Here is a 20,577-nt window from a genome sequence, read left to right on the forward strand (position 1 = left end):
TTACTGGGACGGAGTCGTTCACTTCGGTCTGCTCCTCGTCATGGTCCACCACACGACTGCAGGGTACAGTCATTATCACAACACACACACAAACACACACACACACACACACACAGCCAGGTCAATATACTTATGAATGACACAGATATGGGAAGCTGACATGAAATCATTTTGGGAAGTTTTCAGGTGAATTTTCATTAGTTTTAAAACAATTTTTAAAGCATTTTGCCAATTATTTTATAATAGTTATGCAGCTTGTAATTTATTCATATAAACGTTTTTTTTACCATTACAAATATCTAAATTATAAAAATTTACACACACACAAACAGTATATTTGAATACTAATTATATTAATATGAATAAAATAATAGTAATTAAAATAATTATATATATAATATATATATATATATATATATATATATATATATATATATATATATATATATATATATATATATATATATATATATGCACCAGTTGGCAGCAACGAATTAAAGGTTATGGCCAATTTGAAAATTTATGAGCGTGAGTCTTTCGTGATTCGTGATCCCGCTACGAACTCCCGAACTGACTCAAATGATTCGCGAACCCGCTCCGAACTCCCGAACTGACTCAAATGATTTCTGATACCCAAACTGACTCAAATGATTCGCGAACCCACTTTGAACTCCCGAACTGACTCAAATGATTCGCAAACCCGCTCCGAAGTCCCGAACTGATTCAAAAGATTCGAGAACCCGCTTTGAACTCCCGAACTGACTCAAATGATTCGCGAACCCGCTCCGAACTCCCGAACTGACTCAAATGATTTCTGATACCCAAACTGACTCAAATGATTCGCGAACCCACTTTGAACTCCCGAACTGACTCAAATGATTCGCAAACCCGCTCCGAAGTCCCGAACTGATTCAAAAGATTCGAGAACCCGCTTTGAACTCCCGAACTGACTCAAATGATTCGCGAACCCGCTCCGAACTCCCGAACTGACTCAAATGATTTCTGATACCCAAACTGACTCAAATGATTCGCGAACCCACTTTGAACTCCCGAACTGACTCAAATGATTCGCAAACCCGCTCCGAAGTCCCGAACTGATTCAAAAGATTCGAGAACCCGCTTTGAACTCCCGAACTGACTCAAATGATTCGCGCACCCGCTCCGAATTCTCAAACTGATTCAAATGATTCGAGAACCCGCTTTGAACTCCCGAACTGACTCAAATGATTCGCGATCCCACTCCGAACTCCCGAACTGACTCAATCTGCCTAGGGCACCTCAAATTTAGGGACCGTCTCTAAAGTTACATGCATATTGGTATACACTTTGGAAATGTCATTGGCTGTTAAAATCTTGTGTTTCTTATAATAAACTTATAATAAACTGACATATTGATAACACTGAACCTTTTATAATGCTCTTAATTACATGTCGATGCATACTGTATGCATTAGTGAGTGTGGTGGTGCTTAATCCTTATATGAACTGTTTAAAAAGCAAGACATTGAATGCATGAGATTAAGTTTGTAAATTATAGCCTGTGTCCTTTTGTGTGCACATATATTTATCATAATATATATAAAATATATATATATAAAAAACACTTATTTAAAACAATTTATAACAATACATTGATAGATTCACAAAAAAAAGAATTGTTGCTCAACCATATGCATATTTATAATAAAGCAGAAATTCTGTAAAGCAATTTTGATTGAGATGTGTTGTTGTTGGTTTCTCTTCAAACTGCAAGTCGTGTCACAGTCTGGCTCTAATGTGGACCGGATCCATGTTCACCAGTCAGATCGTCTTTATCACAGGCGTTGTAGTGAGTTTAGTGGGTATGAATCTCAAAATCCCACAAGAAAAATCCTCCCTTGATGCATGAAAACACGTGATGCGTCTGTAATCTGTCAGCTGCCTTTGTTTCTGTGTTTCAGCTAAATATGGAAAAAACCTCCTCCCTTCTTTCTGGAGAAACGCCTGTTCTCTGGTTTTAACCATATGGGCGGCGGCAAAGCTTCTCAGCAGGCCGAGAGAGCTGTCAATCATTCCTGCAGACAAGGTGAAACTCCAGACGATTGAGTTTTGATCCACTGATCAGAACTGAGAATAAACGCTCATCTTGAATGATTACGGTCATTTACCATTCCAGCAGAGACCGAGCCCTTCATTTCCAACTCTTCATGTGCCTTGATATGTGCCTAAGTGCCTCTGAAGTCGACAGATGGGTTTGATGTGGTCTGTAGGTGGAGGTGGAGCAGAAGAAAACACTGCTGTCTCGTCCCACAGACGGTGAGTCTGATGCACACAAGCTATTTTGATCCTTAAAGATGCACTACTACTATATACTATAGTATGGAAAGAATGACATCAAATAAGTAAAAGAGAAAAAATTCAAGCTAAATAGAGATTTAATTTAAATGTTAAAAAAAATGTCAAAATTGCTGTTTCAAAAAATGCAAAACTTGTTTTACTCCATATTTATGTATTCAATAAAATAGTTCAATAAAATAGTTCACAATATTTACAAAATGACTCGATAATCTCAAAACAATTTGATATTGGTAGATTATTCAGTCTGGTCAATATACATCTGATTTCTTCAGATGACTGACATTAAAATAAAAACTGAAATTTTATAATAAAAGCTAATAATAAATAAATACTATGTAAATAATACTAAAATAACACTGAGAGGAACTTTAATTGGGAATTTAGTTTTATTAAAATTATTTACAGGTATTATTAATTATATGTATAATTTTGTATAGATTCCTTTTTCATATAATCATTGTAAATTTGCAATCCTTTTTTTTTTGACACATTAAGGCTTGTTACAGTAAATAACTGAAATGAAATGAGCATCAGTCTGTACTGTTTTGTCTCCAAAATTAATCTTCAATCTAGAAGTTTAGATCAAAACATACTACAGCTATATAACAGATTTTAAAAAAAAGAACAGTGAAGTGTTTGAGCTGAAACCACCATAAATTATTTTTTTTAAAGCATCAATACATCAGTGACTGTTTTGAAATGTCCAGCGAGCCTTTCAAAGAATGTTTTGCTACATTCCCATTCATTTCAAACATTCAAACAGCCCATTCAAAATGTAACGGTTAATGGAACATTCCATTGTATCATTTTGCAAGTTGCAACATTAAGGAAATGTTACTTTTGAATGTTCTATGAAGATTCTAAAACAAATAGATACATTTAAAATGCATCAAAAGTTCTATTAACAAACGTTTTTGTGCTAACATATTAGGAACGTTATTAGATAACTTTGAACTAATACATTTTGAGAGAAACTAGTCCAGACAGCCTATGTCAGCTGGGTTACTTTAGAATTGTTCTCAAACATTTAAAACACATAAAAGACCTAAAGTGTTTCAGAAAAAAAGTTCAGTGAACAATGAGAGCGTAACAGGAAGAACGTTTGTTCATAACATTGAGAGAACCTTGTCAGAATGTTCCATGTAAACAGATAAGTGCTTATTTTTTTCCCAATTCAAGCAGTAAATTCTTTTTCTGTGCTAGATTATATGCATTTTTTTCATTGTCAGTATCGGTGTGATTAGAATGATATTAGACAGATGCCTAATTTTATTTGTTTTATTATAAACATGGTACTGTGTGAACGGTATGGATTTGAAATATTATTATTATTGATAAATGTCGAATATTGGTATCGACCAAAATGCCAATCATCCGAGTTTCTTTTTCACATGGTGTTTTGCCGCTTTGTTTAAACTACTGATCTCAACCAGGTTCATCTCTGGTCAGTTGGTGAAATCTCTATAAATATAGACTCTAGTCACTCTCAGACGCTCAGGGTTTGTCTGTGTCCTGATCATGTCTGTGTGTGTGTTTAGTAGTGGTCTATGAGGTATGTGATTTAACTTTTTTTATGATATATAAGATGTTCAAGAGATGTTCTTTTGTCAAATGCCAAAATATGTCATGAATGTGTTCTTGGCAGATTTTCCCGAATGTTTTACTTGGGATCTTTTGTATCTTTTTCTATGTTGTATAGTGTTTTCTCAACACTTTTCTGTGGTGCTCTTTGCCTGTCGTGAACCCTCATATCTCTTGTCTTGTGTAATTCGCTGTTTATTATTCTTCGTGTTGGGCTCCAAAGGGAACGCCGGGGCACGGGCTCAGCAGGGAGAGATATTTCTAGCATTGCAACAACGAAACTAGACAAATGATTCATTTGAAGATGTGTGAACAGATCACATTTTTTTTTTGCATCGTCCAATCAAATCTCTGACCTTTGCTCTGTCGCTGATGACATCATCGGGACGTTGCAGTGTTGATGTCCCAGTGATCTTTCACACAGAAGAATGAATCTGAAATATTCCTGAAGATGACAATATAACTGAATTAAATGGTTTAACAATTATAAAACCATGATGTCATGCTGCCTTATTTAAAAAGGTGGAAATATTTGCTCTGACAATGATTCGTTCAATTGCAATAAAAAAAATATTCCCAGCTAATGTTTCCATTAAGTTATGAAAATGTTAATGTTCTCTGAACGTTCAAAATGTCCAGTTTAAAATGCTTAAAATATGTTTAAATATTTCACGTTAAAATGTTTTCAAAAATGCATGCTAAAAAATGCTTTTCTTGGTTATGTGACGACATTAAGACAGTTTATAATTTTGCAAACATTACTCACAAATTGGACTCCATTAATGAAATCAAATTACTTGAAAATTGTAGTTAGTAACATAATCTGGATTACACATATTAGGTAATGTATAGTCTGACTATACTTTTAGATTACTTTTGAAAAATAAATAAATAACAAAGAAAATATATTCCATACCTTGTTATCAACATTACAAAAATTGATTATACATTAAATTACTGCAAGGTTGTATTATGAATATTTACTGCCTTTGTGTGAATAATAATGTTATCATGTAATCCATAAAAAGTAACTTTCAGTATGTAATATATTATAGCAAGTGCTTTATTTTTGGATTACATAATCAGTTACTTTGCAGCACTGCCAGAACTTTAGCCAAAGGACAATATAACTACACTGTACAGATTTTTCCAAATATTATTGGACTATGTTTTACAAGAAAATACTTTTTCGGTCTTTTCTTTTTAAAAAAAAATGTCACGCAGTCATTTCTTTGTAATAATTTGTTACAATTGTTTCTTCACCAACTGTATTTTTTCCGTAAATTATTAAATTCTGAATGTTCCTTGCATGCATTGAGGCATGCATATATCAAATATGTAGATTCGGGATGTTTTGGCAGATGTTCCTCACAAGAATTGAATCCTGAATCGAATCAAATGAGTTTTTAATGTTATTTTGGGGGTGTAGATTCGAACTGGACGCGTTTGAATGCGACTCAAACAGATGTCTCTCTCTGAGGATTACAGACGCTGATGATGCTGGCTGGTTTTTCGGGAATTACAAAGAGCAAAGAGCAGGTTCAACTAATTCATCTGTGGAGCGGAACGCTTTGATGTGGCCGGTTTCCGTGGAAACGAAGACGCGAATTAGAATCTTCTGTTTATGATTGATCTTTATCGGTCTTAACACGGAGGCCTCAAACCAACCGAATAAATTAACATTGTATACCTCTGTGAAAGAATACGATTATTGCTAGCACCTGAGGACACACAATTCAATGCAAAAAATGTTGACCATTAATTAACTGTTAATTAAACAGGGCTTATGAGTGAAATGGGCCTATTAAACGCTGGAGAGAATAAATGTTCACTTCATATCTGTAATTTACACTTTTCATAACTGAGATACACTTAAAGAAACGCAAACTGAAGATTGTTTCTCCCATGAAATAAATGAATAGATAGCTATTTTGATTCACAATTCTGACTCTTTCTTGCAATTCTTAGAAAAAAGTCAAGATATAAACTCACAGTTGCCTTTTTATTTTAATTCGGTGGTGAAAAAAATTAAATATTGCGAGATGAAAACTCAGAATAAATAAAAATTAATAAATAACAGATATAAACTCAAAAAGTCAGAATTGTTTGAGTAAAATTTGCAATTGGAAAAGGAAAAAAGAATTGTTTATTTGATAACAACAGCAAATCATCACATTATTCTGATTTCTGAAGATCATGTGACACTGAAGACTGAAGGAATGATGCTGAAAATACATCTGCACATCACAGAAATAAATATACGTTTTTAACATATAACAGTTTTTTAAATTGGAATAAAAGTTCAATGCTTTTACTGTATTTTTAATCAAATAAATGCAGCCTTGATGAACAAAAGAGAATTTTTTAAAAGCATGATGTGTTTTTGATGCTCTCAGCTCATTTAAACACTTTTTATCAAGTTCTAATTAAGTTAAGGATCAGACTCAATGGAGGAAAAATGCATTAATACCACAGAAAAGAACAAATCCCTCAGGAAACCAATATCATAAATGAGATCGCTTTAATATCTCAGTTGTTTCTCCTACAACAGAGATTTTGCTTAAAGATACAGAAAATGTGTTCACCCTCAGGCCATCCGAGATGTAGATGAGTTTGTTTCTTCATCAGATTTGTAGAAATGTAGCTTTCCATCAGTGTCTCATCGGTGGATGCTCTGCAGTGAATGGGTGCCGTCAGAATGAGAGTCTGGTAAAAACATCACAATAATCCACAAGTGATGCAGTAATCCACAAGATTTGTAAGAAACAATTCCATGTTTTTAAATTTAAAGTCAACTCACCTTTATTAATATTGTGTCTAAGTACTTTAGAGTATTAAATAGGAAATAGAGTTCAGTGCCAAGTTCAGTTTTGACAGGAGTAGGTCACTCAAATAAAACATCTGAAATCACAGCAGTTTTGATCCAATCAGATTTATTGTTGGTTTGTTTCGAGTTTAATAAAGAACAAAAACACATCAACAAATGAGAAGTGAAGCCATAAAAACATCAAAGTTTGAGTCATCTTTTAATGAGGATTTAATAAAAAGATCCAAACATATGCTCAAGTTAGTGTGTGAAAAACACATTTCTATATCACTTCTGCTAATTATAATACTGAAGAGGCTGATTAAATGTGTTCAGATATGAGAATAAAAAACGGAGTTAAGAACAATCATCAGTGTTGTCACTAAAACCAAGTAAACAAAGTTCGTTATGAAGGAATGAATGAGTGAAGATGATTTATTTACAGAAGAGTAAAGAGAAGAGTGAGTTGGTGGATTAATCGTTCATCATGTTCACTAAAGAATACATGTTATTATAAATAAACACACAGAGCAAACAGACGATACTGAGAAGAAAAGACACACAAAAACACATCTGCTCCAAACCTAGTGCTCCCTACATAGACAGCATCCTAACTGAGAGTGATCCTCAGAAGTGAGAGATTCGGAAGCACTTTTGTGTGTTAAACGCCAAACAAAAAAACACACACAGAATCGCATGCAGTTGTCTCAAATAACACACACACACACACACACACAGGAAGGACACCGAGACACATGTTGACATGTTATCAAGCAGATTACGTATCTGATGAAGTCTGTGAACACTCACTCAAGTATTTCAATTAAAATGTGTCACAATGCAATTAAAATATGTGCTCATGCATAAACTTTTTCCTAGGCTCCGTTTTCTCTTTCAGGTCGAGTCAGATTCAAGTCAACAGAAACGATTCATTCGGATTCACGCTGAAGTGATAGTTTGACGAGCACCTGTCAATCATCTCAATTCCAGATCTTTCAGATGCTTCATAACAATTTGTGTGAGATCTGATTACAATGCAATGTTTCAGTTCACCCCAAATAAAAAATTTTTTTATAAAATAAGATTTTACATTTTGCATAAAGCAGGGTTATTATCGCTAAACTAAAACTAAAATTAAAAACATTGAAGTATTTACATTGCTTAAATTAAATACATTTTTATTTCAGCTAGTTGCTAAGGCAACATTTATAATTTTAATTTAGATTAACTTGATGCACTAAAAAAATAAAAATAATAAAAACTATATAGACATATAAAAACAAACATTACTAAAATGACACAAAAAACTAAAGATTACTAAAACTTTTACTAAAATTAAATTGAAAATGGAAACATTTAAACTGATGCGAAATATTAATAAAAATATAATAGAATCTCAGTGACACTAAAATAACACTGGCATAATTTTTTTTTAATTGTGACAATTAATTAAATTATTTTACTATTTTAAGTATATTTCATGGTGGCATTTATTTAATTTATGCTGAATTTCTCTTTTTAATTAATACATTTTTCTGGACAGGTTGATTTTTTAATTCTCTATCACAATTATTTTTATTTATTTATTATGATATTTAACATTTTGATACTTAATTTGAGGATGCTTTAATTGTCACAATACAAAAAACTTAATGCTTATAAAAACAGGCTTCATTTTCTTTATGGAACAAATAATTTAAAAAAATTTTTCTTTCATTTTCAGTGTGAAACATGATGCTTTTCTTCATTGAAATACACTCATTTATGACCATAAGAGGTTTCACTGTGATTCTAATCAAACACGTCACAATAGTTCATGATTTGCAATATAAACCAAATCTTCACCAAACGCTCAAAATAAAAAGTATAGAAAAGTCTCAAGGGGTACAAATAATTACTGTGCCATTCAAACACATGAAGAGCATCTCGTTTCATGAATATGAATGATTGGATGTTCAGTATTTCATTAAAGCATCACATCCCAAAAAATCTAAAGCTGAACAAATATGAGCATGAGCTACCAATAACCAATTAAAAACATTCCTCTAATGAAGGGCATGTGAATAGAGGGTTAATGAAACCTAATTAACAGCGGTAAAAAAGAACTATTATTTCTGTCCTTTCCATTGGTAGTGATTCCACACGGCGTCGGAGGCCACGCCCCCTGCTTTTAAGCCCCGCCCTATGTAACTTAGTCCCGCCCCCTGTGCCCAGATCCGTGTCTCCGGTGTCGTCGATGCTCGCGCCGAGATCTGTGATGTTGCCGACGATAACGGTGAGATCTCCGCGCTGGAGGGAAACAAACAATCACATGACTGCTTTGCATTTATAATTACAATATATTAATTAATTTGGCACACGCTTTTATCCAAAGTGGAGCTACAGGATAGTGCTATCTTCCAACTGACATAATCAGGAATATTTAAGTAACTGGTTAATTACACGACATTAGTTCATGTTCTGATGAACTTATTTTTATACTTTAATAACAATCAGGGTTATTATAGTTAACTAACCTAAAATATGAAACTAAGAACTAAAACAAAAAAAAACAAAAAAACATATTTGTGACTTGATAAATAAAATATAAGGATTTTAATTCAGCTTATTGTCAAACCAGCATTTCTATTTTTCATTTAAAACTTGAATAAAAATCTATAAATCTATAAAGACATGTCATATAAATGACAAAAAAAAGAAAAATTACGAAAACGTATATTTAAAATTATTTAAATAATAAAAATAATAAAATTTTAATTAGAATGAAAATTAAACCAGAAAAAATATATAAATAAATAAATTAATTAATTAATAAATATAAATATAAATATAAATATAAATATAAATATAAATATAAATATAAAACTCACATTTAGTGCAGATGATCTTGGGTCTTTCCCAGGTCCCGTCGGGTCGGCAGCGGACAGTCGGGATGTGTCTCTGAAAGAAGCCGTCGACGCACTGGTACTGAACCACCGCGTGGATGTCGTAGTGTGAGCGTCTGCGGCCCACTAGATAGGTGTTATCCACGGCCGGCGGAGTGCCACACATCACTGCAAACACACAGACATATCATACTTCATAAACAATCAGCGTCTGTCAAACTGAACTGATCCTTAAAATCATTTAAATCTGATATGATGCATGGATGCACTTTATTTTGCTTCAAAATCTAGACACCCATTCACTGCCATTATAAAGCTCGGAAGAGCCAGGACATTTTCAATATAACTCTGATTGCAGAGTTTAGCTCCAACACACATAGCATGTAGTTTTCAGACACACCTGAAGGACTTGATTGGTTTGATCAGGTTTGTTTAATTAGGGTTGGATCTAAACTCTTCTATTTCCATTCTTGGGTGAACTATGTCTTTAAGACACATTCATGAACCATACATGAGAAAAGTGCTCAATGTCAATAAGAAACCGTTTCACCAGAGTTTCAAGATGTTTTGACTGTGGCTCAGATTGACAGAAACACAATCAGTCACTGATAAACCTGTAAACACAAATCTGGATACTTCAGGTTCCAGTTTTATAAACGTTAACCTTTTCAACTGAGATGAAATCCTGAAGTCTTGGCACAAACGCTCCGTCTCCAGACAATGAAACTGATTTCCAAAGGCAGGAAGCCACCGGCTGTAAATCTGTCCTCTGGCGTCTCTACCACAGGAAACCGCGAGAGATCCTGGACGTGCCACAAAGGACGGCATCGTGGGAAATGTAGTGCAGAGCCCAGAACATAAATCCACCATCTGAGCCCTTCTCAATGGGGTCTGAATACTCACACCCTAAAACCTGAGACCCTGCTGTGTGGAGGTTTAGAGCGTCTCTCCACTGAAAAGCCACACAGAGCCGATGAAGCAGGAGCGAGGTGCTCACACACACACACACTCTTACAAACTTACACTCACACACACACACGCACACACACTCTTACAAACTTACACACACACACACGCACACACACTCTTACAAACTTACACACATACACACACACACACACTTACAAACTTACACTCACACACACAGACAGACACACACACACACACACACACACTCTTACAAACTTACACTCACACACACACACACACACACACACTCTCTTACAAACTTACACTCACACACACACACACACACTCTTACAAACTTACACACACACACACTCTTACAAACGTACACTCACACACACACACACACACACACAGACACACACACTCTTACAAACTTACACACACACACACTCACACACTCATGATGATCGATAACCAGTTAAACTGTAAAACATGCTCTGTTCAGAGGTGTGTGTCAATGTTCGATGCATTAAAGCTTTAAAGGTTCAGAAAACATCATCAAGTTTGCATAAGAGCAAGAAAATGTAAGGAATCAATGAAAGGGAACACAAAAGAGTGCTGCTCTAGCTCAGTACCTCAAACGTTTCAGCGCAAATCTCTAAAGTATTTTAAATCGTGATTCATTTGATTCAATTCATTTCTGATTATCATCAATGTTGAACACAGCTGCTGATTATTTGTGTGCATTTTATTTTTCAAGATTCTTTGTGGAATAGAAAGATCAAAAGAACAGCATATTTGAAATGGTTATAATCTGTAACATTATAAAAGTCTTTACTGTCACTTTTGAGCAACTGAATGCATTCCTGCTGAGTTAAAGTATTACAGTCTCACCGGTTCCTTTCTTGCAGACGTAGAGTAGGTTGTAGTTGCAGGGAACGTCGTTCCATTTCCCGTCCTCTCTGGTGACCATCACCACACAATCCTCTCCGCCCGCAAAGAAGTTATCCGGCTGATGCTCACGCCAGTTCTCATACACCTGAGAGAGGAACACATGTCCAACTATTACAAATGAAGCAATGTGGAAAAAGAACGTGCACCGTGCAAAACATTGTGACACAATCAAGAGATAACTCACAACATCTATCCCATCAGTCCACTGGAAGTCCTCTTCCACTGTACGATCATTCAAACCAATCCAGACGTTCTCATGACCCAGACCTGATCAGGACAGATGAGGAAACACTCACTTAAATGAAGGTAATATTTCAATAATGTAATAACAGATTCCTATGCTTCTCTGATGTCAGTTAATGGAGGTAAACAAAATATTTCTTGTTTTTTTTTTTGAGCAAGTATTTTTTTTTCTTTATTTATTTGAATTTAATTTTTTTTATTTAATTATTAGCTTTTCACCAACTCATAAACTGCTTGTACTATGCTCATAAAATGTGAATATTCTGCATATCCTGCAATTGTTTTGACATATACATGCTGTGTTTGTATTTGTATGTATGTATATATATATATATATATATTAGGGGTGTAACGGTTCACAAAATTCACGGTTCGGTTCGATACGATACACTGATGTCACGGTTCGGTTCGGTTCGGTTCGGTACGTTTTAGATACAGCAAAATGCAAAAACATCTCAACTTTTCAGAATGCCGCAAGCGCACCGCGGGTCATGTGACAAGAACCAACCAATCAGCTTCATCCTTTCCCGTAACAACGTTGAAAACTCAGCCAAGATGAAGGAACAGCTGATCATAGTTGTATATGGATTGCAATTTTGAAATAAATTTAGTAGCAGAGCTACTGCAAGCGATTTTTAGAGCTGCAAATCCATTTATCCTTTGCTGAAATTTCCGCGTCTCATGGAGAGAGCACGTCATTGTTGCTTAGCAAAGACAGACGCCTCATGAGCGCTTCTGCCCGAGCGCTTTGGAAAGGAGGAGAAAGACGCGCTTAGCGTTTTCCACGCGTTTTCAGGCACGATATGTGAACGGCCCCTAAGGCGCTCGCTCACTCAGCACGCGCTGAAGGCTCGTTGCAAAATGTCTAATGCATTTAACAGACCAGAAATATAAGATCCTAAAATAACCAACAGGTCTGGTGTTTGGGTTGGATTCCCTGTAAGCTATAATACTGGTGTCTAAATGCTGCAGGCATAGTTTGTTGCGTGCATGTTTCTCCTTTTTTTCGTCTTTTCCCAGATACTGACACAATAAGGTGATGTCGGCGTAAATGAGTTGACATGTTTCAAGTATTCACGCTGGTGTTTTTTTTTTTTTAAAGCAATGAAGCAACCGCGCGAAGCCCTCACTATATAGGATTTTAGAAAGAATGCAGAGCACTAGTGTAGTGTGCAAACTTACCACAGTGTGGATTTCAGAAAGTGTGCAAAGACTTCACGTGCACACTTACCATAACATGGATTTACAAATAATGTTCTAAGGAGGGGCTCTCATGTCACTCTGATCGAGCAGCTCATAGATGGAATCATGCATCTCAAACAATATGTTTGAGAGTCATCTTCTTTTTCTAGTCTGTTAAACGCATTGGCCATTTTGCAACGAGCCTTCAGCGCGTACTGAGTGAGCGAGCGCCTGACTGAGTCATAACATAACATAAACATAAGTTGGTGTTTTTTTCTTCTTCGGGAGTGTCAGGGGCGTTGCCTGTTACGTCGTTTGGGTTATTGGGCTACCTTGTTGAACGCATATCATTATATTTCTCTTTTTTTTTTCCAAATATAATTAATTAGTCCAACGAACCGTTCGGTATGCATAATGCGTACCGCGTACCGAACCGAAAGCGTCGTACCGAACGGTTCAATACGAATACGCGTATCGTTACACCCCTAATATATATATACATACATATATATATATATATATATATATATATATATATATATATATATATATATATATATAATATAATACATTTTTCAATTAATAAATAATTAATAAAAGTAGTGTATATATATATATATATATATATATATATATATACACACACACTACTTTTATTAATTATTTATTAAATGAAAAATGTATTATATTTATTATTATAATTTTACACACACACACACACATACACATATATATTTATTATTTAAGCATATATATATTTATATTTATTTATTATTACATTTTTTAACTTTTATTATTTAAGTGAAGTGACATTCATCCAAGTATGGTGACCCAGACTCAGAATTCGTGCTCTGCATTTAACCTATACAAAGTGCACGCACACGCACACACACACACACACACTCACTGAATCCACGACCCTAGGGATAGGAGTCAAACTCTCTAACCACTAGGCCACGACTTCCCCTAAACTTGCTTACTTCCCTAAATTTATTTATTTATTTTGTATATAAGTTCTGCAGCTTGAGGCGGACCGTTGAGGAAGTCCTGCTCCATGGAGGAAGTGATGCTGGTCAGGTGACTGCTGTGCTCCCTGCAGTCCTTCTCTGCGTCCTCCCAGGTGTGTCTGCCAGGAAACAGACGATAGCAGTGACCGTGGAACTTCTTCCAGCTGTGTTCACAGTCCTCTGTGTCTGGAGACAGAAAAATAGACATCACTGACAGGGTTATTATTTTTAATACCTTTTATATATTAAAAAAAAAATTAAATAGAAACCTCTAATCTCACATTTCAGACTTGTTTTTCTTTGCAATTATGAGTTTCTGTCTTGCAATTCCAAGTTTATCACTCAAAATGTAAAACATAATAGTAATAATAATAATAATACATCTGAATTGTGAGATAAATTTGCAGTCATAAAAAAAAATAATTAAAAATTCTAATAATTGCATGATTTTTTAAATTTATTTCTTGCAATTCTGAGAAAAATTCAACAACTAAAATTCAACTGGAAACAGAAAATATAAAAAAGAATTCAAAATATTAATAAAAGAAGGTCTCGTATCATCCTGAAGTGGTTTAATTTGTGAATAAAACCAGCTGACGGAACATTATCCTTCTTATTAAATGGATGCTTTTGAAACAAATAAAGAGAAATGAAACAATGATATGAGTGTAAATGATTGAAGTGTAGAAAGAAAGCCTGAAATACACAGGGACTCTTATTTTGAAATCTATATGCTTTAATTCTTCCAGCTGCTTTATTTAAATAGATGAGGGTGATACAATTTTCTAAACCATATTACTCTTACGAAATACATGCAAGGTATTGCTGAATGTGCAATATGCTAATTTAATTACATTTTTTTAATTAATTTATTGAGTTAATTTTGCAGTTTCGGTGGAAGAGGTTAGTTGAGAGTTAGTAAACCATGCAAGAATTTACATAAACAAAGACACTAAAAACAGCAAAGAAAAATTAATGGATGCTATTCATCTTGGAACTGGTTAAAAGAAACCTTTAAGAAATGCATTTTCAGAAAGTGAATGAAAAAGACTTTCCGAGCTAGACTGTTGTGCTCTATGGGAAACATCTCAGATTAAACACGAACATGCAATAGACTGTGAAATGAATGTCCATCAGCTACAGATGCTATATAAATCTCTACAGCAGCATGAAGCATCTTCTAAATGCATGCACAGTGATACAGCGCTGTGACATCACACTTGTGTGAAGTGCAGTTCTGTGCCATCAGCCAACGGCATTATTAGCAGTAATGCATCATCGTTAGAGTCGCTGTCACTACGGGATGCAGAGGAGGTCTGAGCAGTCTGCAAAACCACTGAGATGAGTGCCACAGTGTGTTACAAAGAGAGAGAGAGTGTGGTCAACATAATGAAGTATGCACACCACACCTCAAACGTTGTAAAACACTAATGAGAGGAATGAAAAGACCTGGCAGAATACCATGTTTGTTTTCTTTGCTTATATTACTAACTGACTCCATTCACATTGCTATTTTACTTATTTGACAGATTTTTGCACAATGCGAATTAGACATACTGTATGCAAATTAATATTAATATTAATTTGAAAGATTTTTGCATGATGCAAATATGTATATGTAAGTTATATTCAAATATGCATGTGCAATATATTCTAAAATTGTTGCATATTGCATAAGCAATATGTTAATTAGATTTTTGCACAGTGCAAATATGCATACACAATACAGTATGCAAGATATAACTACATACGACAATGTATTAATTTCACCGATTTTTTTGCACAGTGTGAATATACTACAAATGCAATATTTGCAAGCTATTAGTGCACATTGCATTGCAATATATTAATTTGACTTATTTATGCACAATGCAAATATGCGTACGCAGTTTATGCAAGTTAATATTATAAACTGCACTGGCAGATTATTATTAATTTGACAAAGTTTTGGACATTGTGAACTTTGAATATTTGAAGATTTTATTTGCATATGCAATATTAATTTAACAGATTTTTGCATAATACAAATATGCATATGCAATATATTAATATGACTATTTTGCACATGCAAATATGCAATTTTTGCACAAAACTATTACATGCATATCCTGACAACAAGCTATGGAGGTCTTTCCTCTGTAGGGGGCATTATTTTAGAGAGACATTACATGTCAGTTTTAAGTCTGGGTGTCCTGTAAAGAGCCATATGCACAATACAAATATGCATATGCAATATATTAATTTGACTTATTTTTGCACAGTGTGAATATGCATAAGCAAGACATTTTTTATACTGTACATACATGCATTACATGAATTTTATAGATTTGCATCTTGCATGCAATGTATTAATTTAATGTAATAAAGTAAAAGAAGTGGTGATGTTTATGGCAGTTAAGAGGCTTGGATTAGAGTAAACAGCTTCAATTCCTTTTTTATTTTACTGAAATTTTGTATAGTTCATTGTATGCATCATTTATCAGCCTCATCTACTTTTATATATCATATATTCATATCTGCATAGAATTAAAAATGGTGCATAACTAAGTCAAATAATGCAGAGTGAAGCAAGTATTATTAGCAAATAAAATAGACTTTGGCAAACAAATGTTTGTCACAAGCTTCAATTTGAGTCGGGTTGCAGGAAAGCATCAGATGTCTGCAGATGTTTCTGAGCTAATGTTCAGACTCGGGTGTCTCACCTCTCTCACATCGGTCTCCGCTGTAACTCGGCAAACAGAGACACACATACGAGTCCTCTTTATCGATACAGGTGCCGCCGTTCTCACAGGGGCTCGACTGACACTCATCCACATCTGAAACAGAGTTAGAAAGCATCACTCAGGAGTCTCTCTGTGTCCCAGAGCAAGACTCAGCACTTGCTCTCAGATGTTTCTCCCAAAGTTCCCTTAGCAGGAATAAATTATACACATTAGGATTACATGGGCCTTTCCTCTGTAGAAACACAGACTTCAGCAGACATCGGCATACATTTGTATATGCACATAAAAACCCATTTTGTTGTTATTGTAAAGTAAAACTATATATATATAAAATAAAGCTGAAATAATGAAATATAAATATCAGATAAAAAGTCAAAAGTAAAAAAAACTTAAAAGGAATTTAATAAAAATGATTGCATTTAGAAAAACTAATAACTTGGTTAATATAAAAATAAGATCTAATAATAAATACATCATAATAAATAAAGCCCAATATTAAATAAATTCTGTTTATACATATGATTTAATAAATTAAAAATGTATTAATAACTAATATTAAACTAAGTAAAATAAATACAAATTAATAAATACTATATAGACATTAAAAACCAATCAAAATGTCAAAAAAATAAAATAAAATAACAAAAACTTTTGAAGTGGAAACATAAAATATAAAAATAAGATGAAATTATAAATACATAATAATAAATAAAGCACAATATTAAATAAATGTTTTATTAAGATATTAATTAACAAATTATTAATTAATCAATTAATAATATATAACATGAATATTTATATATTGTTGATTAATATTTATAATATTATTAAATAATAAACATAAAATAAAAATAACTAAAACTAAGTAAAATATATAAAATACAAAAATTAAATACACAATGTGAGTGTATGTATTATTACAGAGTTAAGCACAAAAATAAATACAATTGTTTTATGTAAAGAAAAGTTTTTTTGTACAACTTTTTATAATAAAATTATTTTTGAAAACATCCACCTCTAAATATCATATTCAAATAAATGAACAGCATTTGACCATTTTACACACAAGGAAGAGCACCTACTGATGTCATATCCTGTTTCTTAAAGACTCGCAAGGTGCTTCTGCTCTTCATGAATATTTAAATCAGCTCATAAATTATGCAGATGTTTCACCGATGAGCCTCTGAAGAGTTTCCCTTGTTTTTCACAGAAGAAAGATCACTCATAAAGATCTGGATGAATCATTAAATACACACCGTACAGTACATAAAATATTATAACTTAAATAAAAAATTTTTTTTTTATTATAATAAGTATTTAAATTTCTAAAACTAAAATTTAAATAAAATAAAGCTAAAAAAGCATTAATTATTTTATTACTTAGTATTTATAATTAATAATAATAATAATAAATTAAGCACAAGGTAAAACATAGTTTATTATAATATAATTGCATATTTATGAATGAACAAATAACTACTACTAAATATTAAATTCAAACTGAGATTTAAATAAATTCAAACTAAAATTTAAATAAAATAAAGCTAAAAAAGCTCATAAAATTACTAAAACTGAAACTAAAAATATTAAAATAAAAGCCAATTCAAAACATTTATAAATACTATTAATACAAAAATAACACTGTACTTTATTACCATATAAGAATCTATATATGTATTATTTAATCGTTTAATAATAATAATAATAATAATAATAATAAATAAAGCACATATAAAAAATCTTTATTATAATATAATTGCTTATATATGAATTAACAAATAACTATTACTAGTTAATAAATTAATAACTAATAAATAATAAATTGAAACTTAAATTTAAATAAAATAAAGCTAAAAAAGCACATAAAATTACTAAAACTGAAACTAAAAATATAAAAATAAAAGCTAATTCAAAACATTATTAAATACTATTAATAAAAAAATAACACTGTACTTTATTACATATGAGAATCTATATATATAATATTTAATTGCTTAATACTACTACTAATAATAATACTACTACTAATAATAATAAATAAAGCACAATATAAAATTTTTTTATAATAACATAATTGCTTATATATGAATTAACAAATAACTATTACTAGTTAATAAATTAATAATTAATAAATAATAAATTAAAACTTACATTTAAATAAAATAAAGCTAAAAAAGCACATCAAATGACTAAAACTGAAACTAAACTGAAAATATAAAATAGAAGCTAATTCTAAACATTATTAAATACTATTAATAATAAAATTATATGTACTGGATGATCATGTGTGTTTATTTCTCCAAAGGTATTTTCTTCTAGTTATAAATGCAGATTTTATGACATGAGTATGATTTTTAAATATGAGTATTTTTGCACGCACAGTTTCATGATTTTTTATGGCCTTTTCAGTTCTTCAAACAGACTGGATAGGGACTTTTAAAAAAATCATTTTCTAGACATGTTTCAGGGGGAATTAATCTTTTGATTTAATTCCGAGCACACGTTTAGATTCATGTAATTTCAGATACTAGTGATCAGAGCGAAAGACCAGCTCTCATTCTGACGGCACCCATTCACTGCAGAGCATCCACTGATGACACACTGATGCAGTGCTACATTTCCACAAACCTGATGAAGAAACAAACTCATCCTGATCTTAAGGGTGAGGACATTTTCAGCCAATTTTTATTTTTGGGTGAACTGTTCCTTTAAACTCTGGATTCGCTCACCGATTTCACAGCTCTCTCCTGCGTAACCCTGCGGACAGAAGCAGCGGAAACCCTCTCCGTGAGGAAGACACGTCCCTCCGTGCAGACAGCTGCATCTGTCGTCCGCTGCAAAACACACACACACACACACACACACACACACACAGCGTCTGGTGTCAGTGACGCTCTGGAGGTGATCCATCACAATCTGTCTGTATATATTAAGCTGGCACACACTCTCGGGCACATGTGACCCTCTGAAAGAGTCCTGAACGCCCTAATGAGAGTTTAGACACACGTCAGCGAGGCTCGGGGACAAAAACATGCTAAATAAGTCTCCAGTTTCCAAACATCATCAGTCTTACATTAAAACACTCGCTAGTTATTGACAGAAAGGAGATCTGAACATTAATATCAGCAGTAATAACAGTGATGCTCGACTTATGCACTACATAACAGAATATAAATGCAATAATTGTTTAGGTGTGAGATCATAATCAATGAATCAAAAGTGCATTATTCAAATAAATATATGCACTGCATGAACAAAAAAGAGAAGCTTTAAGACCTTAATGGTTTAATGTATGAAAATGATGAAATTAAATATTAGTTTTTAAATTTTTATAATACATTTTTTTATTAGCATTATATATTTTTTTTATACATACATGATTTTTTAATAGTACAATATTAATATAGTTTATTTAGTAATAACAATGCACAAATAATATACAAATATATTTATATAAAAATATAATTAAATATAAATCATGTATATTTGAATAAATTAAAATAGATGTTTCAATGTAATCACTGGATCTGAAAAGAGACTAATGACATAAAACTCTTCCGTATCTTTTAAAAGTCAAATCTGCATGTTAAGAATATGTTTAAGCACATGAAACTTTCAGTATTTATCATGTATAGAGCGATAGCAAATTAGGGGAATGTTTTATTTAAACTGGTCTGTTAGTTTTAGAGTCACTCCTGAATGTCACATGAAAGACGAGCTGTGATTGGTCGGGTTCCATGTCAGTCAATGTAAGTGGGCGGATCTTGAGCTGCACATTCAGTCTGAACAACACACAACACTATCATTTAGTCCTGCTTTCTCTGGCCTCTCTCTTCGTTATGCCTCACACACACACACCTCAGCTCTGTGTGTGTGTGTGTGTGTGTGTGTGTGTGTGTGTGTGTGTGTGTGATCACTGAGGCTTGTAAAAGGTTTCCAGCAATGAGTTT

General features: G+C 33.0%; 1 protein-coding gene across 1 annotated transcript in view; it reads right to left on the bottom strand.

Annotated features, from left to right (window-relative positions):
* Window positions 1-8,265: 8,265 nt before the first annotated feature.
* The window catches only part of LOC113040090 (neurocan core protein-like), a 55,913-nt gene continuing 43,601 nt past the window's right edge, over window positions 8,266-20,577 (bottom strand). Inside the window, exons 9-16 of the mRNA XM_026198343.1 lie at window positions 19,701-19,783; window positions 19,357-19,612; window positions 16,607-16,720; window positions 13,932-14,090; window positions 11,657-11,739; window positions 11,413-11,557; window positions 9,595-9,777; window positions 8,266-9,013 (exon numbers count right to left, since the gene is read on the bottom strand). Of these exons, the coding sequence (XP_026054128.1) occupies window positions 8,916-9,013; window positions 9,595-9,777; window positions 11,413-11,557; window positions 11,657-11,739; window positions 13,932-14,090; window positions 16,607-16,720; window positions 19,357-19,612; window positions 19,701-19,783 (1,121 nt within the window). The 3' untranslated portion in view covers window positions 8,266-8,915. The remainder of the gene's footprint in view (window positions 9,014-9,594; window positions 9,778-11,412; window positions 11,558-11,656; window positions 11,740-13,931; window positions 14,091-16,606; window positions 16,721-19,356; window positions 19,613-19,700; window positions 19,784-20,577) is intronic.

The sequence above is a fragment of the Carassius auratus genome, chromosome 2 (assembly GCF_003368295.1).
Source record: "Carassius auratus strain Wakin chromosome 2, ASM336829v1, whole genome shotgun sequence".
Classification (NCBI taxonomy): Eukaryota; Metazoa; Chordata; class Actinopteri; order Cypriniformes; family Cyprinidae; genus Carassius; species Carassius auratus.